General features: G+C 55.5%; 1 protein-coding gene across 1 annotated transcript; it reads right to left on the bottom strand.

The window, feature by feature from the left end:
- On the bottom strand, nt 1-26064 carry PRR12 (proline rich 12; the record flags this gene model as incomplete). Its single annotated transcript, XM_079724244.1, has 14 exons — nt 1-416; nt 581-676; nt 779-925; nt 2637-2734; nt 2822-2947; nt 7158-7636; nt 7939-8072; nt 8316-8432; nt 16360-16763; nt 18665-19331; nt 19823-23133; nt 23218-23379; nt 24348-24460; nt 25979-26064. The coding sequence occupies 14 exons, from the start codon at nt 26062-26064 to the stop codon at nt 270-272; spliced, it is 6087 nt and encodes a 2028-aa protein (XP_079580370.1). The 3' UTR covers nt 1-269.
- Between the last annotated feature and the right edge of the window lie 495 nt (nt 26065-26559).

Below are 26559 nucleotides of genomic sequence, written 5' to 3'. Positions count from 1 at the left end.
GACCGTTACTAAATAGACATTTATACATATATATAAATAATTTCTCTGTACACCGGACAGTGGGAGGAATGGGAGGGAGTGGAGAGGGCTTGGGAGATGGGAGGAGTCGAACTTTGAACCCTGTCCTGTGGGGGCAGCATGGACACACCCTGACCAATGACCCCCCCACCCCACCCCAGCGATGGGGCCCAGGGGTTAGCTCCTGAGGGCACAGTTCTGTCCCAGTTCTCGGTTTATGGAGGAGGTGGCCCCCCCAAGCCAGGGTGGGGTCACCCGCAGCGGCTGTGGGCCTGTGCTTGGGCCAGCAGGTCGCTGAAGGAGTCAAAGAGCTGTTCTAGCCATGGCTGGTTCCGCATGCACTGCTGGACCACCTCCTCTTGGCCCAGGTCCTCAGCGCCGCCCTCGATGGCCAGGGTCTGCAGGGGGGTTAAACATGGAGCTGGGGTGGGAGGAGGCTGGGGGCCTAGGGATCAGTGTCCCAGGGAGAGGGCGTCTGGGAGCTGGACTTCCGGGTCCAGGCGGGGGAGCCTGCGATGGCTTGAATCCCAGGGTGACCCGTGCGGGGCGTGGGTGGGCTCACCTGGTCCCGGCAGCGCAGGAAGGTGTGGTACTTATAGTGGTGGAGTGAGTGGTAGAGCGTGTAGTATCCCGACTTGTCCAGCTCAACCTTGAACTCCTGGGCAGGTGGAGCGGAGAAGCCTCAGCCTCCCGGCTCCGCGCCGGGCGGCCCCTCCCCCTCGCCCCGCCCCGGCCCCGCCCCTCCCGGGCTCCGCCGCACCTGGGCTCTGACCACGCTCCTCTTGAGCTTGCTGAGCGTCTTGCGGTTGTAGGGTTCCCCGGCCGGCCGCAGACGCACGGCCCCCTCCTCAGGGGAACCCTCCCCACTCTGCTCCACTTGCAGCTGGGGGAACGTGTGCAGGGCGTCCTGCGGGAATCCGAGGGGTCAGGGGGACCTCCCTGGACCCGCACACCCCAGACCCACCCCCCCAGTTCTCAGATCCCAAGCGATCAGATGCCTCAGTTTCCCCCAGGAAACTGCAGATCAGGAAAGACACTTGGGAGTCTCGGTTTCCTCAAAGGCCAGCGGAAGCCTAGGCCTGTCTGGTGACCCTTATAATGTGCTTTGTGGCCCCGCCCAGGATTCTCCGAGACACCTAACATCCTGCCCAGGATTCTAGAGCCACCATCACATCCTACAAAAATTCTAAGAGTCAGTCTGAAATCCAGAATCCCTGGAGCCAGGCTAATGTCCATCCCAGAATTACAATACCAGACTCATATTCCACCCCATAATGCTCAGACCTATCCTAATGTTCTACAGTGGAATTCTTTTTTTTTTGGGGGGGGGGGGGGCGCACGACGCGGCTTGTGGGATCCTAGTTCGCCGACCAGGGATCGAACCCGCGCCCTTGGCATTGAAAGTGCGGAGTCCTAACCACTGGACCACCAGGTAATTCCCATTACAGTGGAATTCCTAACTCCAGCGTAATATCCTACCCCCCTTCTCAGAGCCAGATGAACAATCAATCCCAAGATTCTCAGAGGCATCCTAACATCCCACGAAGAGTTCCAGAACCAGATTAACGTTTCATCCCATTTTCATAGTCAGACTAACATCCCAGCAAGAATTTTCGGAGCTGGCCTAAAATCCATTCCAGAATTCTGAGCCATCGTAACATTTTACCCCCTGGTTCTCGGCACCACATTAACATCCCCAACAGAATTCTCAAAACCAAATCAATGTTCTCTCCCAGAATTCTCGGAGCCACCGTGATATCCCATCCCAGAAGGGAAATTACATAGATGACTTCGGATTCGAGCCTGAGATTCGAAGAGCCCGAATTACGTCGACAGAGAAGCCATCAGAATCCACTCAACGGGGACTTCCCTGGTGGTGCAGTAGTTAAGAATCCACCTGCCAATGCAGGGGACACGGGTTTGAGCCCTGGTCTGGGAAGATCCCACATGCCGCAGAGCAACTAAGCCCGTGCGCCACAACTACTGCGCCTGTGCTCTGGAGCCCGCGAGCCACAACTACCGAGCCTGCGCACCACAACTACTGAAGCCCGCGCACCTAGAGCCCGTGCTCTGCAACAAGAGAAGCCACCGCAATGAGAAGCTCGCGAGCCACAACGAAGAGTAGCCCCAGCTCGCCGCAACTAGAGAAAGCCCGCGTGCAGCAACGAAGACCCAACACAGCCAAAAATAAATAAATAAAATAAATAAATTTATTAAAAAAATAAAAACTCTATTCTAAAAGAAAAAAAAAAATCCACTCAACGCTCTGCCCCAGAGCGAGCCCTGGGTCCACGCCCCAGTCCACCTTTTGTCCCCAAACTTGTACTCCACAACCACGCTCTGCTGGGCCTGCCTAGCAGCCCATCCCAGACCTTGACAATGACCCCACCGAGCCATCCCAGCTCGCCTCCATCTGTGCTTGCAGGACTGCTGGGAACCCAGAGACTCCCTCCAGACAGCCCAGCCTCCACTACTCTCCTGGCCAAGCGCGACCCTTCCAACGATCGCCCCTCCAGGGCCTGATGCTCTGGGGACCAGTGCAGTGGCTGACATGCACATGTCTCCTCTGTGCCTGAGCTCTGGGCCCCAGACGCCGCAGGCCAAGCCCCCCCAAGCACCTGCAGGGCTGGGCTCAGCGACAGCCGCTTTAGGACTTTCTTCTTGTGCTCATTCAGGAGGCCATCGATCTTCCGCATGGGCGGGAGGTACAGCTCGTCTGAAAGGCGAGACAGGGTGTCAGAAGAGACGCAGCCCCACGATGTATGGGAGGCAAAGGAGGGGTAGCCCCCAGGCCTCTGCTCACCATGTGTGTCCTCCAGGGCCTGGATCATATCCGGGTCGAGTGCTGTGCTCACCAGCATCTCCACATAGCTCCGGTACATCTCCCGCATCGCCCGGGTCTTCAGCAGACGTCCAGGTACTGCCCGCTCTGGGGGAAAAAAGGAAGACATGGCCCATCGTTCCAACTTTCTCCAAGGCCGCCTGTGTGGCAGACAGTATTCTAAGCCCCAGGGACCAGCAGAGAAATCCCTACCCTCAGTGAGGTCCACGTCCACTGGGGAAGACTCTCCAACACCAGGACAATATACTCTAACGGTGAATCACAGGTACCGTAATGAGCTCAGCCTGGTAAGTCAGGGAAGGCTATTAAAGGTCACACATATACTGAGCCTTGAGTGATAGGAAAGAGTATTCCAGGCCGGTGACCACTGTGTTTGACTAGTTCAGTGTAGCTTCAGTAAAGTCTAAGAAGCAGCAGAGTTGGTTTCCAAACCAGTGAATCAAGTCCGAGAGATGAGTTGGTTTCTAAACCAGTGCATCAGGTCTGAGAGATCAGGTCACGAAAGGCAAGACTGAGGAAGGAGATGGGAGCTGAGACTGCATAAGTCAGGGCAGGCCAGACCCTGTGGGGCCTCTGAGATGAGGAAGAAAGGGGAGGGCCTTTTTTAGGGAGGGGTACTAGGGGGCCATGGGAGAGCTAAGAGCAGGGACGGACGAAGGTAAGTGGAGAGAGACCACTTCGAGGCCAGGGGATGGATCGGAGGGATGAGACCAGAGGCCAGGGCTGGAGGATCAGGACACAGAGATTGAGGGGCAGGAGGGCCAGCATCTGAGCTAGGGCTGTGGGACGGAGCAGAGGGGATGGGGATAGCCAGGGCCGGAGGGGTAGGGCTGGGGGCTTCCTTGCAGCAGAGGTGAGGGAGGGTCTGGCCTGGTGACTTGGTTGCCAGTGGGGCTGTGTCTGAGATAGAGAAACTAGGACCAGCTCGGTGGGGTCTGGAAGGAGGGGTTTGCTGGGGGGTAGGCCTGGAAGGTGGCAGGGAGAAGAAATGAGTCCGAGGCTCACGGAAGTTGTGGGAGCTTGCCAAGTGAGAGATATGGAACGCCAAGCAATGAGGCCAAGGACGGGACTCTTTTTTTTTTTTTTGGTCTGTGCCACGTGGCTTGGGGGATCTTAGTACCCTGACCAGGGATCAAACCCAGGCCCTGGCAGTGAAAGCGCTGAGTTCTAACTACTGGACCACCAGGGAATTCTCCAAGGACGGGAATGGAGGAACAGCCACCAGAAACTCAAGAAGCATCAGGGAGAAAAGAGAAGCAGGAGGACCCCGTGTGGGAAGACCCCGAACATCCTTTAGGAAAAGGCACGAGACATGTCCACTTGGTTTACCCACATGGACGGTCCTTGTTGACAGCTGTTTCAAGAGGCCAGAGTGACCATTTAGCCGTGGGAGTCAGACCCCATCAAGCCTCTGCCTGAACGCTCCTAAGGCTCCTGTCTCACTCATGATAAAATCCTGCCAGTGGGGCCACAAAGCCCCAGGACCCTTGTCTCTCCAAGATGTGCTCCTGTTCCTGTTCTGCCCTCACTTCTTCCAGCCGCTGGCTTCTTTCCTGATCCTCAGACACATCCAGTCTGTAATGTTGTCTCTCCCAAAGTCACACCACCCCAACCCTGTTGCATTCGGATCTCTGCTCCAATGTCACTTCCAGAAGCCTCTCCAACTCCCCCTTCCCCCCAAAATATCACCCAGGATCCCGCCTGGATCCTCTTTACCGGATTTAGTTTTCTCTACTGCCTTTAGTCCGACCCAGCCCTACACTGATGATTTTTTGTATTGTTTTGTGTTCTATTACGTAACATATTTATCTGACCGACTCCCCCGCTGAGACTGTAAGCTCCCACGAGGATACATGTTTTTGTCTTTTCTGTTTACTGCTGGAACCCTCAGTTCATGGCACATAGTATGTGCTCAATTAACACCTGCAGAAAGGGGCTGAGGAAGCCAGATGAGAGTGGACTAAAGGAAGGGGGAGAGGGAACATCACTGCAGCCTCTTTCTAGAACTTTCACTGTGCATCTAAGAAAGGAGAGACATCAGGTTCTAGCACATGGAGGATCACCAGTCTTGGACCAGCAGGAGGGCTGGTTCTGAGACCTCCTGGTCTGGGCAGAACCTTCAGGGCATCCAGACGTTGAGTCAGGCTCATCCTACCCAGGAGGGGCTCCTGGTCAAATGGGATGAACAGAGAGAGACCCAGGACCAAAGAAAGATACTGACCCTTGGCGGGGGAATTGCTTCCCTAAGAGTGCAGAGTTTAGTTTCTCCCATTTCATAGGCCCAGAAAATTCTGGGCTGTCCACATATGTTCATAGCAGCATCAGCCAAAAAAGTGGAGACAACCCAAATGCCCATCAAGCTAGTCCATGGATAAACAAAATGTGGCATATCCAAGCAATGGAATAGTATTCAGCCATAAAAAGGAATGAAGTACTGCAAACAACTATGTATAATAATAAGTAAAGCTACAAGAATATATTGTACGGCACAGGAAACATAACTAATATTTTATAGGAACTTTAAATGGAGTATACTCTATAAATATATTGAATCACTATGTTGTACACCTGAAACTAACATAATATTGTAAATCAACTATACTTCAATTAGAAAAAAAAAAGAATGAAGTACTGATACACACATGGATGAACCTCAAAAACATTATGCTAACAAAGATGCCAGTCCCAAAGGACTGCACACGGTACGTACACTATCCCTTACGTGAAATGTCCAGAATAGTCAAATCTATAGAAATAGTAAATTACTGGTTGCTTAGGGATGAGGGTGGGGAGAAAGGGGAGTGATGGCCAAAAGAAGCAGGGTCTCCTTTTGGGGTGATGAAAATGTTCTAAACTTGACTGCCAGGTACATGCACAACTTTGACTATACTAAAAGCCAGAGAATTATGGGTTTTATTTTTTATTTTATTATTATTTTTTATATATGGGTTTTAATTAGGTGAGCTACATGGTATGTGAATTAGAGCTATAAACTTGTTTAAGAAAAAAGAAAAAGAACCTGCAAATCTGGGCCTTTTGTAAAGCTCCTCCCTTGCCAGCACCTTCCCCTGACTCAGCTTTAACTGCTTCCACCTGGCCAGATTGAGACCACTGCCCAGTTAAAAGACTACATTTCCCAGGCTCCCTTGCAGTTAGCTGTGGCCAGGTGACTAGTTCTGGCCAATGGGATAAGAGAAGATAGGATGTGGGCCATTCCCAGATCTGGCACTTAACCAGAACTTCCCAACTTCATCAGGGCTTTGATGATAAGATAATTCCAACTCTCTCATTTGACTAGCCTTTGTTACAACAGTTATCCCTGCACTACACCTGAAAGAGTATGTGACCTTGAGCAAGTCATGTCACCTCCCAGGGCCTCAGATTTCTCATCTTTAAAATGAGGATAAAAAATAAACAAATAAAATAAAAAAAACAAAAAACCAAAAAAAACCCCAAAATATAATAAAAAATAAAATGAGGATAATTTTACAGCATCTACCTCACAGGGTTTATGTAAAGATAAAATAAGCCAATGTGTAACATGCTTAAAATGATGCCTGGTACTTAGTAAGCACTCAATAAAAGTCAGCTGTTATATTTATTTTACATATGTGTACATATATTTTTGTTGTTGTTATTGTCATCATAAACTAGACATCATTCTAAGCAATGGAGCTCCCACCTGGTGCCCACTACAGGCTAGTACCCTCCTATGTGCTTTTCTGTGAATACCCATTTTTACTTTATTATTAACCCATTTTACAGGTGAGGTCACTGAGGTGCAAAGAGGTGTTGCCCCTTTCCTGGAGTCACCCAGGGAGTGACAGGGAACATCAGTATGTCTGGGTCCCCACGATAGATGCTGGTCCCCAATCCTCCTCAGCCCTCAGAAACTGCCTATTCTGAGACAGAACAGTGCAGTGTTGAAGAACAGAGCCCAATGCTCCACCGGCTGCATTCCAACTCAGGTGGGAAGTCACATCCCAGCTGTGCTGCACTCTCTTGGTGTCTTAGTCTCCTCACCTGTATTTGAGGGTAATATTGGTATCTACTTCCTAGGACCACAGTGAAAAACTCAAACAAGTTAACATCTATGAAGAACTTACAAGACAGCCTGTCACGTGGTTAGGTGCCATATAGCTGTTAGCTACTGCTATTATTTTTAACTTACTTACTACTACTGTGACTGTTTGCTGATGCTACCTGGAGCCCTCTGGATAGCCCCCACCCATGCCTCCTTCTGAAAGCCACAGAGTCGCCTCTCTACCACCAGCCCTACGGCTGCTGATGGCCTTACCGTCCTCACTGGGCACCCCGGGGGATGACTCTGAGTCCGAGGAGCTGCCTGGTGGGCCCCCACCCACCGAGGCGTTGCCTGCTGCCTCCTTCAGCCACTTCTTCCTCTTCTTGGGGGGCGGCTCAGCCTTCACCTTGGTGGGCCGGGACTTGGGCAGCCGGGAGGTGGCGGGCTGTCCCGTGGTGAGGCTCCGATCTGGCCGAATCTGCCGGCCGCCCGTGCCCCGCTCACCCCGCAGCGGCCGTTCCCCACGCGTTGCCCTCTCTTTCTCCTTCTCTTTCTCCTTCTCCATGGGCCGAGGCAGGGATGGCTTCTCAGGGGCAGGGGGCTCAGGCACGGCCGTCTCGGGTGTCTGCTCTGGGGGCTTCTCGGATGTCGTCTTGTCAGGGGTCTCGGGCTTAGGAGGTGGTGCCAGGGCCTTGGGGGGCGGTGCGGAGCTGCCCCCGGCAGATGCCGGGCCCTTGGCCTGCCCAGAGCGTCTGGAAGGGGACATAGATGGGACTGCAGTCAGCACCCCCTGAAACCCAAATTCTCCTCCTTGGGGTACCCCTGCCCCCACCGCCTAGCCCACAGCTCTAAGCACAGAATTTTGCTGAGCTGGTCTCTGTCCCCCTCTCTCTGGGGGCCCCACTCTCTGGGTCTCTGCACCCCCTCCCCGACTCTGTTTCTAAGCATTGTGTACTTCAAAATGGTTAATTTTATGTTACGTAAATTTCCTTGTATGATTCACCCCATGCCTGTTGGCCCTGCCCACCACCTGACCCCCGGCTCCCCATGGTACCTGACAGGCACTGGGGGCCGGTGCCAGGGTTTCCGAGCACAGACCCTCACGTAATCCTTCTTGTTGACGTTTTCCAGAAACTTGACGTAAAGGCGCTGGTACCGGTTTTTCGCGTCCCCAAAATACCCCAAATACTACGGAGGAAAAGAAGCACATGAGAAACTCCTTCCTCCGCCCCAGCTAGGCAGCCCAACACCCAAGACTCCCACCCCTGCCCTGGCCCACCATGGCAGCCACCCGGAGCCTGCAGGGAGGTGGAGACCCCCCTCTGGACACATCTTGGACCCAAGGTGAATCAGAATCGTGTGAGGGGGACAACGGCTTCCACACACCCCACCCGGGGCCCCTCAAGCCCTCGCTCCCCTCTGCAGGCTCACATTACTGGTGGCACAAAACTGCCGCTGCCCGTCCTTGATCTCCGGAGTGAATTTCTGCAGCAGTGCCTTCTGGACTCGCCAGATGGGTGGAGGCTCGCGCCCCGTCTGCAACGCCAGCTGAGGAGGGGCACGGTAAGGCCCGCAGGGTCAACCCCCATTCCTGCCCTTCCCAACCCCCATTCCTGGCCCTCTGTCCTCCCTGTACACCCCCTTCGAGAAAAGGCATCATCATTAACAAGCATCAGCAAACTTCCAGCTGACAGATATCTTCTGGCTGTCTGAGGTTCTTAGATTTGGGGATTCAAAGCTTCCTCAACTTACCACGGGGTTCCGTCCCAATAAACCCATCGTAAGTTGAACATATCCTAAAGCAAAAATGCATTGACTACCCCTAAAGACATCATAGCTTAGCCCAGCCTACCTTACACGTGCTCAGAACACTTACATGAGCCTGCAGTTGGGCAAAGTCATCTAAAACAAAGCCTATCTTAAAATAAAGTATGGAGGATCTCATGTAATTTATTGAATACTGTACTGAAAGTAAAAAACAGAATGGTTGTCTGGGGACAGGAGGGTTGTAAGTGTTATCAGTTGTTTACCCTTGCGATTAACTGCGTGGCTGACCGGGAGCTGGTGGCTTGCTGCTCGCTGCCAGTGCCCAGCATCACAAGAGAGTATCGTAGCGCATATCACTAGCCCAGGAAAAGAACAAAACTCAAAATTCAAATGCGTATCGCTTTTGCACCATCATAAAGTTTAAAAATCCTAAACTGAACCATCAGGGAACCGTCTATACTCTCAATCAGGCTGTTCATGCTGTTGGTTTTTTTTTTTTTCTTTTTTAATTTTACTGAAGTATAGTTGATTTACAATGTTGTGTTAATTTCTGCTGTATAGCAAAATGACTCAGTTATACATATATATATTCTTTTTCATATTCTTTTCCAATATTGTTTATCACAGGATATTGACTATAGTTCACTGTGCTATATAGTATAGTATAGTATAGTATGGTATAGTATGTATAGTATAGTATACAGTATAGACCTTGCGGTTTATCCATCCTATATATACCAATTTGCATCTGCTAATCCCAAACTCCCAATCCTTCCCTCCCCACCAGCTCCTCGCCCTTGGCAACCACAAGTCTGTTCTCTCTATGTCTGTGAGTCTGTTTCTGTTTCGTGGATATGTTCGTTTGTGTCGTATTTTAGATTCCTGATATAAGTGATATCATATGGCATTTATCTTTCTCTTTCTGACTTACTTCATTTAGTATGATAATCTCTAGGTCCATGCTGCTGCAAATAGGCCATTCACTCTGGGCTACAAGGTTTTAGCTATTATAGCTATACAGTGTGATGGTACAAGCCATCCTCATGACTCAAAGAAATGACAAAATCTGAGCACTCATCCACCCACCATCTTCTAGATACAGTGTTGGGCCCCACAGTGTGGCAGTGAACGAGATCAACAAAGCCTTTCTTGGGGTCTTCATTACAGAGGTAATAAGACAGACAAGCAAATAAACAGAACAGGGTGAGGCTGTGGCTTGTGCTAAGAATAAACAGGTGATGGGTTACCTGAGACCATTTATTTCATCAGCCTGTCCACAGCAGGGCAGGACAGGGACACAAAGGCTCCCCGATCTCCACTCCCCTCAGCACACTCAGACCCTCATCCCCACCCCAAGGCTTGTGTGCCCCAGCTGGACACCAGGAACCAAAGGATGTCAGACCCAGCATCTGATCTCAGGGAGTAAGGGGACTAGCAGGGGACCAGACATGGGCACAAAAAAATAACAGCACAGGTAATAAATGTGCTAACAGCAGGTGCCCCAGAAGCCTAGAAGAAGAACTCTGGACTCAATCTGAATCCAAGAATGCTTCCTCGAAGAAGTGATACCTAAATGAGTCCTGGAGGGACTGTATCTTCCGTGAGGGGGTTGGGTGATGACCAGGGGCTGCCAGGTAAAGTGTGTGACAGCTGTGGCTCTAGAAAAAAGCAACTGACAGGCACAGATAAGTAAATAATAAGAACACAGTGGGAAACACGCACTGAGCTTTGTGATAACCCAGAGATGAATGAGGGACAAGCCCTTGCATTTAAAGAATCCACAGTTGGGACTTCCCTGGTGGTCCAGTGGTTAAGAATCCGCCTTCCAGTGCAGGGGATGCAGGTTCCATCCCTGGTAGAGGAATTAAGATCCCATGTGCCGCGGGGCAACTAAGCTACCGCATGCCCCAACTACTGAGCCCGCACGCCACAACTAGAGAGGAGCCTGTGCGCTGTAACGAAAGATCCTGCATGCCGCAACTAAGACCCGATGCAGCCAAAAGTAAATAAATAAATATTTTTTAAAAATCAATAAGTAAAATAAAGAATCCATAGTCAGGTGATAAACAGTATTCAGGTAACTCCAACTAACTGATCATGGCTGCCCTGAGCACTAGGCTCAGCAGGAGCAAGCTCTGGGATCAATTAGTGATGTCTGCCACTGGCAGCAGCTGCAGTACTGGAGCTTGAGTGACAAGTACTGGCTATCTATTCTTGGGTTTTGGTCAAATGCTTTTATAGCCACAATTTTTCATATCCTGAGATCAGCCAGGGGAACAGAAAGGAGATAGAATAACCTGATGAAAATGAGGTCCAGAAAAAGGTTCTTGGCTGAAATTTCACTGGACAAGAGTGAGGCAGGATGAGACAGGGATATGGGCATGTCAATCCCAAGTGCCTTCCTCCAGGATACCATGGTTCTCAATCCTCCCTCCTGGCTCCTCAGGGAACCAGGTCAGAGGCCCAAGGATTGAAAAGTCCGTTTCAAATCCTTTTCAAGGACTGAAAAGCTCATGTACGTCCTTCCCTGCTCCAAAACCTTCCAGGGCCCCCAATGAAGATTCCACAGCCTGGCATAGAGACTTTGCCTCAGTCTCCTTTCTTTTCTCCTACCCCTGCCCAGCAGGTCATCCAGACCCTCAAAGCTCAGCAGACAAGCCCCAGACTTTCTGACCTCCAGGTTTCTGCACATGCAGGGCCCACCCCCCACTAGGGGTATCCTTTTCCCTCTCACTGTGGATATAATGTTCCCTGTTCCAGTTCTCAGAAGTTTCTGAAAAATCCATCAGAGCACCCCCTCCCCCAGCCAGGGGAGGGCACCCCCTCCTCTGTCTCTTCCCACTGACGATCTTCCTCCTCTAAGGATCCAGCTGTTTCTCTAGCTGGACGTGGGGCCCTTGACTCACCACATCCCAATTGGGCTTGGCTTCTTTCCCCAAACCACTCTTCCCCCCAGGATCCCCACTATCCCCCAGTCATCAGGCCCTGGCATCATCATCCTTGCCTGCTCCCCAACCAGGGTCACTTAGTCCCAAAGCCACGTCTTTCCTGCCTCTCCTCATGTCAGTCATGTCACTGACCACCCGCACTTCCACTTGGTGGGAAGTTGCCCCACCCATAACACCCATTCAGTGGAAGCCACAGCTGATTGGAGGAGACCTGACAAGGGGTGGCCAATCAACAGGCATAACACAAACCCCATCCAGACCCAAAATGCTGTGCTGGGCCAATCAGATTCTCTTCTGGGAATCTGAACTGTGACAAGCTGAGACAAGGGCAGTAAGTAGCAGGATGTGAGTAAGTAAGCTAGAAGCACCCAGCCTGGCGTTAAGGAGAAGGCTGCAGGATCAGACACAGGGGAGTCAGTGTAACAGAACTAAGGCAATGGACAGACTGTCATCAGGACTGCACACTTCCCCAGCCACCTCCCTGCTGGCCAGGGCCCTCGAAGCAGCCAAACAACCCAGAGCAGATTCTCAAGCAGGCATCCACTGATCTCACCACAGGATGATCTAGACCCTGCCCACCTTCCAGCCTCGGTGCTCACTGTCCAGTCACTCAACCCCTTGCATCTCTCCCTACCCATCACATAAACACGCCTCACCACAGGGCTTTTGCACAGACTGTTCTCTCTGCGTGACCCGCTCTCCCCATACTTTTCTCCATCCAACAAACGTATATGCTCAGAATTTACATCCTGATAAAACTTCAACATCTCCAAGGACTGGGAGTTAATATTATCACTCCCATTTTACAGGTGGGGAGGCTGAAGCAGAGAGGGGGCTAACCCTACACTGTCCAATTCAGCAGCCCCTCCCCATATGTGCCTCCTGAGCATTTAAAATGCAGCTCATTTGCATCAACATGTTCTATGAGTGTAAAATACACACTGGATTTCAAAGACTTGGTAAGCAAGAGAGAACATAAAACATCTCATTAACTTTTTCTATATTGACCACGTTAAAATGACATTTTAGACACTCTGAGTTAAAGAAAATACATCCCTACAACTAACCTCACTCATCTTTTAACTTTTCAAAAGTGTGGATGCAAGAATGTTTAAAATGCTGTACATGGCTAAAACGACATTTCTATCGGGCTGCCATTGTTCTAGAACAAACTATGACCCGTGGCCCATTTTTATAGAACTATGAGCTAAGAATGGTTTCTACATTTCTAAAGGAGTGTGAAAAAGAAAAACAAAACAAAAAACAAAAACCCAAGAATACATGATAAAGACCGTACGTAGCTTGCAAAGCCTAAAATATTTACCATCTGGCCCTTTACAAAAAAAAAAAGTTGGCCAAACTCTGCACTAGAGATCTGCCCGAGATCACTGAATAATAGAAACGATGTTCATAGAGCACTTTCGGCATGCCACCCACAGTCAGAGTGCTGGACAAGCCGTAAAGCCTGAGTGCTCACATTGTACGAAGGGGGTACTAACAGCATCAGCCCCCATTTTACAGATGAGGAAACTGAGGCTCAGGAAGGGTCAACACTAGTCCAGCTCGGAAGTGGCAGAGATTCAAGCCAATCAGATCAACACCAAAGCTGGGCCCTTAATAACCATGCTGCCAGCCTGCCCTGACTCCTGACACACGAATGAGTCCTCATCTGCCTGAGTGGCTCAATCCTGGGGCTGTGAGTCCCCCATCAGAACACATACTCGTGTTGTATTTTAAGCATCTGAGTCCTTGCCTGGCCCCCTCCCCTGCCCCATGCCAGCTGGGAGGTGGTATCAGATGGCCCTGGCTCTAATCCCGGCTTGGCACCCACCAGCCAAATGATTCCCTCTCTCTGAAAGTGAACTTCCTCATCTGTAAACTGGGGACCGTCAGGGTCCCCAACCCAGAGCCCTGTTCATTTGGCCCAGTGCTGGGCGCCCAGCAGCACTATCAATGTTTGGTGGAATATACACAGAGTGTGGCTGACTCTGGTGCTGAGAGCGTGGGCTCCCAGGGCCAGTAGAACTGGGTGTGGGTCCCAAGCTGTGAAAGCCTGGAAAGCCCACTTTAATCCTCTGAGCCTCAGTTTCCTTCTCGGTAAAAAGGGGATAGTAATCCCTATAAAGAAAGGAGATTACAAAGATAAAACTTACAGGTGGTGGCGAAGGTTTGCACAACAAAGTGAATATACTTAATGCCACTGAATTGTACACTTAAAAATAATTCAAATGATAAACTTACCACGATTAAACTAAATTCTGAATGTGATGTGCCCCAAATCCTATCCCCTGAGAGCTGGTAGCCGTCCCTGTCACTGCTGTTCGTTTGACACCTCCCTTGCCTGTCCGAGACCGATGGCCAAACAGCCTCAGAAATCTTGAAGTTAAAATGAAATAATGTACACAGCGCACTAGCAGAGTGAGTACAACTAGGAGAGAGAAGGGAGGACTGGCCAGGGAGGGATACTGGGACTCAAGGCATTGGGATTGTTCTGGTAGCTGGCTGAGGAGCGTAGGAGTAAGCCTTCACTCTACCATTCTGCTTTGACAACTTACATATCTCTTGTGAATGTTCTCTTCTATCATGAGAAGATGACAAAGTAACAATGAAAAGACACAGTCTGGGATCGGTGAGCTGGGGCGGACAGGGTAGAATGTGGCAGGGTGGAAAGCAAGCAGAACCAACCAGGACGTGATAATGGTGGAAGCTGAGTGATGGATACACACAGCCCCGTTACTGTATTTGCTCTACTTTTCCCAGGTGGTCCAGTGGTTAAGACTCCGTGCTCCCAATGTAGGGGGCCCAGGTTCGATCCCTGGTCAGGGCACTAGATACCACATGCCGCAACTAAGAGACCACATGCCACAACTAAAAAAAAGATCCCGCATGCCACAACGAAGATCCTGCGTGCCACAACTAAGACCTGGCGCAGCCAAATAATAAATAAATAAATAAATAAATATTTTTTTAAAAAATAGATTGAAAATAACATAGGAAAAAGCACACTAAGTTCTCCTTCCAAGACACACTTAATAATGAAGTATAATAGGGAATTTCCTGGCGGTCCAGTGGTTAGGACTTGGCACTCTCGCTGCCATGGTCCTGGGTTCAATCCCTGGTTGGAGAACTAAGATCTCACGAGCTGCGAGCTACGGCCAAAATAAAAGTATAATAATATGCACTATCCTTATAATGAATTCACCCCACAAGTTCCTCATCTGTAACTTAGAAGAAACAACACCCAAGATGAAATTAAACACGTTAGAGCTTCCCTGGTGGCGCAGCGGTTAAGAATCTGCCTGCCAATGCAGGGGACACGGGTTCGAGCCCTGGTCCAGGAAGATCCTACATGCCGCAGAGCAACTAAGCCCGTGCGCCACAACTGTTGAGCCTGTGCTCTAGAGCCTGTGCTCCGCAACAAGAAAAGCCACCGCGATGAGAAGCCCGCGCACCGCAACGAAGAGCAGCCCCCGCTCGCCACAACTAGAGAAAGCCCGCGCGCAGCAACAAAGACCCAACGCAGCCAAAAATAAATAAAATAAAATAAATTTTAAAATGGTCCACATCAAAAAAGAAAAAAAAAATCCTTAAAGAAAGAAATTAAACGTGTTAACATACATCCAAGGCCAAACATGGTTCCTGCCCCCTAGTTGCTACCCAGTCAGTGACAGTAACTAACATGAAGAATGGCCTTAGCCCTTGGCATCACCATCAAGGTGATAATGGCTTGCTGACCTACCGAGTACTCGCTCTACCTCATGCCCTGTGAGAAACACTACACGGGCGTCTGATGTCACCTACCCTTGTCAAGCACTTATATTAATCGTCTGATCCAACTACCTGTCCAATGAACAAAATACAGCAAAGGTCAGTACACTTTTTCCGTAACAGGACAGACAAGAAATATTTTTGGCTTTGTGGATCAGCTAAGCTCTGTTGCAACTACCCCGCTCTGCTAGTGGATGGGGAAAGCAGCCATAGCTGATATATAAATGAGTGAGTGGGGCTATGTACCAATAAAACTTTATTTATAAGAACAAGCAGGGGGCTGGATTTGGGGGGGGCATAGTGTGCCCACCCCTGTATAGAATAACTGGAAGTAGTGCATGTGCTGGTGTACACAAAGTGTTTATTTCAGCCACACCGCATGGCATGAAGGATCTTAGTTCCCTGACCAGGGATCAAACCCGTGTCCCCTGCAGTGGAAGCGCGGATTCTTAACCACTGGACCGCTAGGGAAGTCCCAACATAAAGTGTTTAAGATGTGGCCTGACACACAAGCATTCCCAAACCACTGGCTACTACATCTGCATGTTGTATGTGTGCCTTTTCATAGGTATGTCACGTCAATACCTCAGCTTTCCACCTACAAGGCACAAGCTGCCTTTAAAGCATCCCTTGGCTTGTGTTAGAAGCTCCCTAAGATCAGGCCCTCCTCATCGGCTTTGTCCCTTAGTATAACCCTAGCACCCACAGCAAAAATACCTGCAATTAAATGCTAACAATGGGTTTACCTTATTTATCGGTGACACACACACACACTCAAATAACATCTCAGAAGCGTGCAAGTCCTCTACAGGGGTCCAGCTGGCCTCCTCTATCAGCCCCATGACTGTCAACTCAGGAGGATGGGATGGGCTGCCTCAGCCATCACTGTACCTGCAGCCCCCAGCACCGGGCCTGTCATCCAACAGGCGCTCGATAAACGCTCCAGTGACCAAAGCACTGGGCCCAGTTGTCCGACACGACAGGAGACTCACCTTGAGGGAAGGGATGTCCTCGGCGCGGATGACGAACTCGTCGCGCTCCCGGAAGATGCCCTCCCCGCCGCTCTCGCCAGCCTCCTCGTCCGTTTCCCCGCACACGGCCGCGGTCTCCTGCTTCTTGGCCAGGTGCAGGGGCCGGGCGTCCGGCGGCTCGGGGTCGTCGGGGGACGGGGCGGCAGGCTCCTCCGGAGGGGGGGCAGGGGCGGCGGTGGGCAGGGGCGGCGGGGCGGGCGGCGAGGGCAGGGCCGGTGGGACTGGCACGGGCGGTGGGGGCGGCGAGCTGGGCGTGGGGGCCACCAGAGGGGGTGGCGAGGGCAGGGCCGGCGGCGGGGGCGGCGGCTGGGGCGTCGGGGCAGGGGGCGGCGAGGGCGGGGGCTTCTCCTCCAGCAGCGGGGGCTCTGGGGGCGAGACGGGCATCAGGGCTGGAGCCCCGCTCAACCGTGCCCCCCCAGACCTGTTTATCTGCTACCAGTGAAAGGCCTCCCAGCCTATTCTGGGGGGGTCTCAACGCAGCCCTCTTCCCGCCCTGCACCCCAACATCCCTCCTGACCAAACTGAGCTCTTCACCTAGCATCCATCTCTGCCCCCAATCCCCCTCCATCTCCACTTTTCATTCCTCTTCTGCTACTTCCTCTTCCTGCAAAGCTCCTGTCTGACCCCTCCCTGACCTTCAATACCCACCCCTGTCCCCAGACACCTACCAGAAGCCCAGGACCCTTTAACTTCTCTCTCCAAGGTCCTAATAAACTTTCCTACCCAGACATGCCGCTCGGGTCCTCCCCATCTTTCCCCAGCCTCCAAAGACCCCCTTTCTGTCTTAGTGCAGTTCTGCGTCCCAGCACCACTGCTCAGTGTCCCCACCACAACGGCCAGGAGGCCCCTCTGGCCCCATCAACAACCCCCTCTGCCCCCCAGTCTAGTGCCTACAAAGCTCCTGGCCCTGCCCTACCTCCTGGTCCCCAAATACCACTCACCATCCCAGCACCTCTTCTCCTGTCCCTGAATATCCTTCCCTGTGCCAACAGCCCCACTTGCCCCTTATTGCCACTCAACTCCCCAGTCGCCACTGTGCCACACCTGACTCCCTCCCTGAGACCCCTTCCCAGCCCCGGTGGCTACTCTGAGCCCCTGAAACTGTCTCCCAACCATAATGTCCATTTTAGTCCTGAAATGTCTGTTGCTTTGGAGCCCCAGTCTGACGCTTACCTCCCGTTCCTCAACATTCCTCCCAATTCCCCAACCACTCCTTCTGTGCTGCTACCTCCTCTTTTCCCGCTCAGAGGTCGCAAACGCCTCCACCCAAGCCCTCCCCTTTCCTTTCCTCAGCCTGCTCTCCACTCTCGGGACCGGCAATACCCTCTCCTTCCTGCTATGCTAACTCCCCGTGAGATTCTGTAACATTCCTCTTCTAACGCCTTGAGATCTTCTGACTCCCCACCAGACTGCTTTTGCTCCATCCCTGGGTCCTTCCAAGCTATGAGCCTTCCCGACCCTTCCAAGGCTCCCTCTCCCCCCCACGCTCTCTCCCGTTATGGCAGCTCCAGGCACTCTGCTTAGCACCCTCCAGTGTTTCTCATCTCTTCGCTGAGGCTTCCCTTCGGCCTCTCACTGTCTCACTCCCCACTGCCCATCTTTCTACCACCTTCCAGAAGACTTCATTCCTTAAGACTCCTGTGAGCTCCCAAGCCTCCTCATTAACTGCTCCAAATGCCTTCCTCCAAACGCCACCTTTCTTTCCCCAATGCCTCTGTTCCCCCCCCAGCAAAGCCCCTCAAATTTTGTCCAACACCCCTCTCAGGACAGAACACCATCCAGACCTGACTGCACCCCCAGCCTGTCCCGATGGCCCTCCACGAGATGACTAGTCACTGTTGATACGTTTCTCTTTGAACAACCCTCCCAAGTCTCCCTCTGCCCCCCAGACCCTTTTCTGTCCTTTATTACACATCCCTAACTCCTAGAGCCCTTCTCAGGTCCCATGTCCCCCATCAGTTTGAAAAGCTCTCTCCATCCCTGTCACCCACCTGTCCCCATCACTTATAGCCTGCCCTGTCCCCCAGTGTTCTCCACTGCCCACCTTCGGGCCCCTGCCAGTCCACTCAGCACCTGTGGGTGGATTAGAAAAAGACGCCCCTTTCTCAAAAGGCTTGCCCTCAAGTAGGAGATTACCGTCAATACACAGGCAAATCTCTATCAATCATCTGCACTGTGAACAGTGCCTGATCTACACAACCAGACCTGGTGACCTGAATGTCGGGAAACCCCTGCCCCGCCCCCAGGCCACCTTCCCAGAGCTCACCAGGTGTGCCACTGCTGCTGGCACTGGGGAGCCCCGGGAGAGGGGGTGGCCCGGGGGCTGCAGCCTCAGTAGCCAAGGGGGGCCCGTCCGCGGTGGAGGTGTCCTTAGGCCCGGCCAGTGGCGGGTCATCGAGGGCGGAGATGGCCGAGGAGATGCTCTCCTGCAGGTCCCGGTTCTTGGCCACAGAGTCTTCCTCGTCCGACGAGAAGGAGGGCAGGGTCTCGAGGTTCCGTTTCAGCTCCTCGTCCAGCCGCTTGCAGGGCGAAGGGCAGCCGAGCCCCAGCCCCTCGCTCTCGGCGGCCTCCAGCGCACCCCCCAGCCCGAAGGCGCCGGCGGGCGGGGGCTGTGGCACGGCAGGCGCGGCGGGGGGCTGGGGAGGCAGGCCCCGGGCCGGCACGGAGGGCGGCACGCTCTTTGGGGGGCTGAGCGGGGGTGTCAGGCCAGCCTGGTAGAGCGGTGGATGGCGCTTGCCTGACTTGAGAAAGTCCAGGAACGAGGCCATGAAGCCGGACTTCATCTCGGGCTGCTTCTCCTCCACCTCCTTGATCTTGGCCTCGATCTTCTCCCGAGTGAGGCTGGAGTCCAGGCTGTTGTGCTCAGCTCCTGACACAGCATCGCCCGATGACGCTCCCAGACCCTCGCCGGCCTTGGGCACAGACAGCTTGATCTAGATATGGGGGCAGTGGGGAGTCAGGGCCCGCGAGCCCAGGGCCCCAAGCCCCCTCCGCCCTCAGACCCAGGGGTCTGGGGCCCCAGCCCTCTCCCCAGTTAAGACCCTAAAGTTCAAATTCCCAGAGTGTCAGCCTGTAGTATCGTAGAATTCATGCCTGCGGACCCCTCTGCTCAGATTCCAGAATGACAGGACTGGGGTCCCTCCCTCATTACTCATGGACCCTCCTCCCCCAAGACCCAGGAATCTAGGACCCCTGATCAATAGTCCTGCAGGATCTAGAACCTAAGAATACAAGCGCTAACCCCCCGCCTCCCTCTAGACACAAGTTTCAATTCTCAGACCTCTGCAACAGTGGAACCCTGAAATTCCAGCCCTCGGATTCATTTCCTCGTGGGTGTTAGGAAAATAAACCACATCCCCTACCACGCCCAAGAACCTCAAATGTGGTCCCAACCCTCAGGCATCGGGGTTTCACTCCCCCTCACCTTCAGTGGTTTCAGGGGCTCCAGCCGAGGGGCCCCGGCCTCCTCGGCCTTCCTGCCTCGGCCCCGGCCCCGGCCCCGGGGTTTCTTGGCCCCATCAGTAGGTGTGGAGGCCAAGGCTGGCCCAGCGGTGGTGGGGACCTCCAGTGGGCGAATCCGGGGTCTCCCCCGGGGCCGGGGCGGCCCATCACGCTTGGCCTTGGTGGGCTTGCGGCCACGGCGCCGGGGGCCATCGGGGCCAGGGTTGGGTGGACAGAAGTCAATGTCGCCCAGCGGTGAGAGAGCCGGACGGGAGCGGCAGCTGGACACCAGGTCAGGCAGGCGCCGGGGGTTGAGGCGGATGTCGGCAGGCACATCGGCCTTGTCCTCGTCGGCCTCGAACTCGTACTCCTGGGCGTACAGCTTCTTGGGCGTCTGGAAAGGCGGGTCACGGCGCCGCAGAAGGTGGAAGGAGGACGTCTTAAGCAGCTTCTTTGGCTTGGTGGAGCAGAAAATGGGCGAGGTCAGGCCTCCCTTGGGCTCCGAGGCAGGGGGTGGCGGTGGAGGTGGGGGAGGCGGTGGAGGGGGGGCCGCCTGGTGGGGCCCACTCTGGATCAGGCCCAGAGGCTCGGCGTTGACGGTGGAGGGCAGCTCAGGCGGCTTGCTGGGGTCCAGGCCCAGGCCCGGAGTCTCGGGACCGGCTCCAGACGCCCGACTAGGGCAGTAGGGCCCATAGGGATCATAGGCAGGGGGGCCCGTTGGCGGCCCAGGCCCCGCCTTGGGATCGCCCTCGTCCTCGGGCGGCCCAGCCTTTCCATAGTCATCTGCGGGGCCACCGCCAAACATCTCCTCCATGGTGGGGAAGAAGCTGCGCTCCTCGTCTTGCAGCAGGGAGTCAGGGAAGCAGATGGAGGTGAGTGGCACAAAGCGGGGGGCCTTGGTGCCTTGTGGGCTAGGGCTGCGGTAGGCCCCCGAGGGATCCTTGCCCTCGGTGTTAGGTGGGCCCACGCCAGTGTCACCAGGCCCAGGTGGCAGCGGCTCCAGGGCCCCGAGCAATTCTTGCATGGTGCCGGGTGGCTCCAGGCTCTCCTCGGGTCGCAGGCGGGGGCTGGGGGCGCCCGGCTCCAGGCCATGGCCGCGGAGGTGGGCCTCGAGCTGGAGGGGCATGGGTGGTGGAGGTGGGGGGGGCGGGGGGGGAGGCTGGGGTGCCCCATCACGGGCGGCCGGCTCAAGGAGATGGACGCCAACTTTGGGAGCACTGGAAGAGGGGCTGGGAGCATGGCTGAGGACCGAGGGGAGCAGCTGGGGGGGAGGGGGAGGCAGCACCAGTGGGAGGTCAGGGCCCCCGGCCTCTAGGAGGAGGCCGTGGGGGGCAGGCTGGGCAGACTGGGCCGTGGGAGTTGGGGGTGGAGGGCTCTTTTGGAGGAAGGCCCCCAGCTCCTTGGCACCTGCCCCATAGTGGACAACTGAGGTGGCCAGCCCCTCGGGGGTCTCGCCACCCCGTTCTGGCCCTTTCTTCTTCTCCTTCAGCCTCCCCAGGCCCAGCTCCAGGGCCGCCGTGGCACCCTCGTCAAGGCTGGCGCTGGTACGGATGACGCTCTGCAGATGGTACCTCTGCGGGTCTTCCTTGGCCAGCTCGTAGGGTGTGCCCGGGGGACCCCCAGCCCCGCCACTCCCAAGTCCCTTGGAGGCATCCGCCGCCCCATCTTCGCCCACCAGGCCATCTGCCCCTGAGGTCCTCGGGGGGCTGGGCGCCTGCAGGAGGTGCTGGATGAGGAATTCTTCATCCTCGGTGCGCTCAGCGGGAGGCCCGCCGGGGCCTGCCAGCAGCTCCGAGCCGTCCCCCTTGCTCTTGTAGCCACCTGCTCCGGCGGCATAGCTGCCGGCTCCTGGGGGTGCCAGGAATGGGGCTGAGGCCAGGACAGAGCTCAGGTATTTGCCAGGAGCTCCTGGAGAGCCGACTCCAGGCGGGCGGCCGGGGGCCGGAGGCGACTGCAGCGGGCGGATGATGTGAGAAGGGCTGGCCTCTCCACCGCCCCCCAGGGAGCTGGGCCCCCAACCACCTCCATGGCCCGAGAGTGCTGGGGAATGGCCAGTACTGTAGCTGAGCGAGGGGCTGGCTGTGGGCAGCCCCTGGGAGTGGGCAGCTGGCCCTGGGTACGGCTCACCCTGCACCCCATATAGCTGCCCCTGCAGCTGGTCTGGGGAATAGCTCTGACATGTGGCTAGGCCAGGAGGCGGGGGACCACTAGGGGGCTGCTGGGGCCCACCTGAGTAGCTAGGGCCTTTGCTCAAGTCCTGCGCTTGACCCCCTCCAAACCCTTGCCCATAGGCCTGGGGTCCTAGAAGCCCTTGGGGCTGACCAGGGGAATAGGCCTGGCCTCCCGCCCCCCCAGCTCCAGAGGCCTTGCCAGTGGCGTAGGCTGCTGCTGGCCCACCCAGGCTCTGGCATTTGGGCGTGGCAGTCGAACGGGGTGGTGGGGGCCTGTTGGCACCGCCCGCAGCTGCCCCATAACCACCTTTGCCCGTCTTGTAACCAGGCGACTGAATGATGGGGCGGTAACCTCCACCGCCACCCGCCGCCCCACCTCCTCCAGCTGCCTCGGGGCCCGCAGCCCGGCCCGATGCCCCGGCCGTGGCTCCACTGGGCCCAGCCTTGCTAGGCTCGCCAGCGCCCGGGGAGGGCTCCCCACCGCCCAGGGGGCTGCAGGCCAAGTTGGCCCGGTGGCCCATGGAGGCGTAGCTGCCTCCACAGCTCAGGTAGTGCTGGAGGGCATGGGCTGGTGGGGGGGGGGGCTGGGCACTGGCTGGCCGCTGGTAGTGCTTGATGACGGTGTCCTGGCGGGGCAGGGCCCGCTCGGGTGGTGGCGGGCCGGGGGCAGCACCCGAGAAGTTGTAGAGCTGGGGAGAGGATTGCTCGGCGGCAGCGGCAGCAGCAGCGGAAGAGGAAGCCAGCAGGTTGAACTGAGTTGGGAGGTGGCGGGGAGGTGGGGGTGGATCTGGGGGGCCCGGGCGGTAAGGAGGGGTTTGGGCTGGGCCGAGACCAGCGGGCCCCAGGACACCACCCCCCGCCAGGCGCTCAAAGCCTAGCGAGGAGGGCACCGTGGGTGCCTGCGAGGGCTTCAGGTGCAGCACGTCATGAGGGGACAAGAGCCCATTAGCTGGGGGACTAAATGGGGGGTCCTGGAGGCTGAGGGAAGAGGGTACTGGGAAGGGGCGGCTGCCAAAGGAAGCCGGGTGCTGATAGGCCGACAGGGCAGAGGAGGATGGAAAGGTGCTGGAACCCGGCAGGGCGCCTGAGATGAAGAGCTCCGTGGGGCCTGGCGTGTGCATGGCTGGGGATGAGGGAGGAGACCACAGGTCAGAGCTGACCACAAGCCAGCCCCACCCTGGCCCTCCTGGACTGGCAACGGCCTTACCTGTTTGCCAGGAAGGACTGCGGAATTGGGAGAGGAGAGAAGAGGCAGAGGGACCAGGCTGGGGGCCCCGGGACTCCAGGGCCGAGATGAGGTTCATGACGGAGGCGTCGGGCCCTGCTGAGCCTGCGTGATGGAGGCCGGTGTCGAAGAGTCCAGAGAGGCCTGGTGAGGGTCGGGGGGGTAGAGTCAGCTAGGTGGGGGACAGGGCAAGGTGGAAAAGGAAAAGGAGCAGACCAAAGGCAAGTGGGGCCAGGGAAAGGGGTTGGAGAAGAGGGGCAGATTCAAAGAGGAGAAAGGAGGCAGAGACAAGTTAAGGAAACAATAAGCAGGATGCAATCATCAGGGCAGGGAGCCCAGGAGGGGTAAGTAGACAAAGGAGTAGAAAAATCCATACGGGAAAAAAATGGGAGCAAAACACAGAGCGTCCTTATGGTCCAAGGGAGGCCAAAGGATTAGGCAATTCTAGCAAGGAAGGGGAAGGGATGGGATGCCTGGAGCCACTGAGAAGAGCCAGAGAACAAGTCAAAAGGGGTTGGAGTCAAAGTGAGAGAATCCAGATTTTGAAAAAAAAGGAAGAGAGAGAGAGAGGAATAAAGGGAAGGAGCCAACCAAGAGGGTCAAGGGTCAAATTGGACAACAGCCTTGTTGCTGATCCATCTAGGAAGGAGAGCGGCAGGATCAAAGGAAGGGAACCAATCCGAGGCACTAGAGGCAGGGCCACAGGAAAAGAATAAGGCAGTGGGCAAATCTAAGGAAGAAAGGGGAGGTCCAAAGAATCGGAGCCAATCAGGAAGAAAGGGAATCAGGAAGAAAGAATTCGGAGAACCAAGAGGATGAGCAGACCCAGAGGGAAGGGATTGGGGTGGGCTGGAGAGGCGGAAAAGCCTGGAAGAGAAGGTGGGATTTGGGGGCTGAGACGACGGGACCAATTGGAACAAAAGAGGCGGGGCCAGAAACAGGGGCAGGCGAATCCGGCGTGAAATTAAGCAGCCTCACAACAACCAATCAGAGGAGAAGTAGCAAGAGGCGGGCCAGAACGGAGAGCACAGCCAATTAGGAAGGTTGTAACTTTCAGCAGCCAATCATCTGCTTCGGAGGGAGGGCCAGGCGGGGCGGGACAGGGGCCGTACCTGCCGGGTGGTGGTTGGTGGCATAGCTTTGCAGTGGGTGGGGGGCCGCATAGGCCTGGCGGTGTAAGATGTCCGTCTCGGGGTGCGAGGTCCTGGAGCTGCCATAGACCAAGCTGGGAGGAAGAAGGAGATGTTAGGGTATCCTCCGAAGCTACCCTCGGAGAAGGGAACTCAGCAAATCCCCTGGGGAGTTGGGGAGAATCTTCCAGCTGACTGGGGGTTACCCTAAGGAACCTTGGGCCCTAAAGGCAAGAAGACAAGGGAATCGGAGTGCCCAACTAAAGGCCATAGAAATGGTCCCCACTCGAGCCCCAGTAAATAGAGCCCAGATAGCCTCACATTTACAAACACAGACATGCACAGGGAGGACACAGAGAGGGTGAAGAGCCAGAGAAAGTGCCTTAAGTTGAAAACGTGGACCTGCTTCCACAGCCCCCACCCCGCAGGTGACACAAGGCCCCGGGGCCAATCCCTGAGGGATGCCCCCTCTTCTTCAGACACATGGGAACACAGAGGCACTGAACCTCACGGGATGGTGCAAGCCGAGTCAGGAGCAGGAGGCAGATTGTTCCCCAAAGGGCAGGGATGGGAGGTGGGCAGAGGATAGGACTCCTGCAAAGTACCAGGCACAAGTGTGAACATGAACACCGTCCATCCCCCCGGGTTGAGGTTCAAATGCATGGGGGCATGCAAAGCCGGGTATGTGTGCAAACCAGTATCCAACTCACTTGTGTGGAAAGCTACAGAGCGAGGAGTCCCACATGGAGAATACTAACACACGTGGGGTCATTCCCAGCCAAGCTGGGAAACCCAGGTGTATAGGGGGAGGGGGATTCGGGGGCAGGTGAAGAGTGAGGGTGTGACACAAACAGCAGGAAAGGGGCAGATTCGCAGGTGAAAAGGCTGCCAGCTACATACGCACTGGGCCCACGCTCACACACACAACCACACACCCGGGAAATAGCCTAATCTTCCTATGCAACGGCCCCAATCCATGGCCCAGACTCAAGAGGTCAAACACTCCACTCCTCGCCATCAACTAGGATTCTGTCTTTGAGGGTGGGAGAGCTCAAGGGGGCGTGTCTCAGATGCCAGGACCCCCACCTTACACAGAACCCCAGCTTAGGAAGGGGGCGGGGCCCCGTGCCCACTCAGCGCGCGGAATTTCTGGGGGGGCCCCCCGAGTAGCGCGGCCTCGCGCAGTCCCGGAACAATAGGACCTGAGGGGGGGCCGCGCCCCCCAGGTCTGCGTTCTCATTCTCTTTTCCTTCCCACCTTTGCAAGAGCAGAACCTAGGGCGCGAGGGGGAGGGGTCAGCAAACCGGGAATCCAAGGATGGGGGGAAATCCAGGCCTTGCTTCGCCAGTCCCTCCCACCTTTCCAAGGCCTTTCCGTCTGAAATTGTTTTGCACCCCCATTTTTCCGCGGCATCTCTCCCTTTGCATGCCGGAGCTGGCTTTGGCGGAGTTTGCAATTTGCAAACTGGGGCGGCGGCGTTGTTGCAAACCGAGGAAGGCCGCTCCCTTGCAAGCCGGAGGGGAGTTTGCGATGCACGCGTAGCCGGGCGGGCCCGGCCGGGCTGGGCCCCCACCTCTTGGCCCCTTCCTCCAGGCCGCCCCCCGGCTCCTTACCTAGCTTTCGCTGACCTCTCGTAACTCCATCCCGCCCCGGCGCCGAGCGGGTCCCCGAAGCCGGCGCTGGGGTAGTTCCTGTCCATGAATTGGCCGCGGTGGAAATTGGGGGGAGGGGGAGGGAGGGGGGAGGGAGGGGGGCGCGCGCGCGCTCTCCTCCGCCGCCGCTCCCTCCGCTGTTGCTTTTTTTCCCCTTCCCTCTCTCCCTCTCTCTCTCTCTTTTTCTTTGCAGCCGCCGAAGGCCCAGGAAGGCCCCGGGCGGGGGAGGGAGGGGACAGGGGCGGAGGGGCGGAGGGGCGGAGGGGCGGAGGGGCGGAGGGGCGGGCAAGGGAGGGGGTGCAGCCGACGAGCCAACGAGGGGGGAAGGGGGGTTCCCCCTGGAGGGAAAGAGGGGGGAGGAGGGACCCCGCTGTCTCCGCCTTTGCCCCGGCGCTTGCAGGAGAGAAGGGGGGGCGCGCGCTCCGGAGGGGGCGTCCCGGGCGGCCCCGGGGTGGGTGCGGGCGCTGGGTGCTCGCTCTATCGCCGCCGCCGCCGCCGCCTCCTCCTCCTCTGCGCTCACGGTGCAGCCATCTTTGCACAAG

The sequence above is a fragment of the Hyperoodon ampullatus genome (genome assembly GCF_949752795.1).
Source record: "Hyperoodon ampullatus genome assembly, chromosome: 18".
Lineage (NCBI taxonomy): Eukaryota > Metazoa > Chordata > Mammalia > Artiodactyla > Ziphiidae > Hyperoodon > Hyperoodon ampullatus.
Note: the sequence above shows the minus strand (reverse complement) of the source record. Positions and strands in the feature narration are given on the sequence as shown.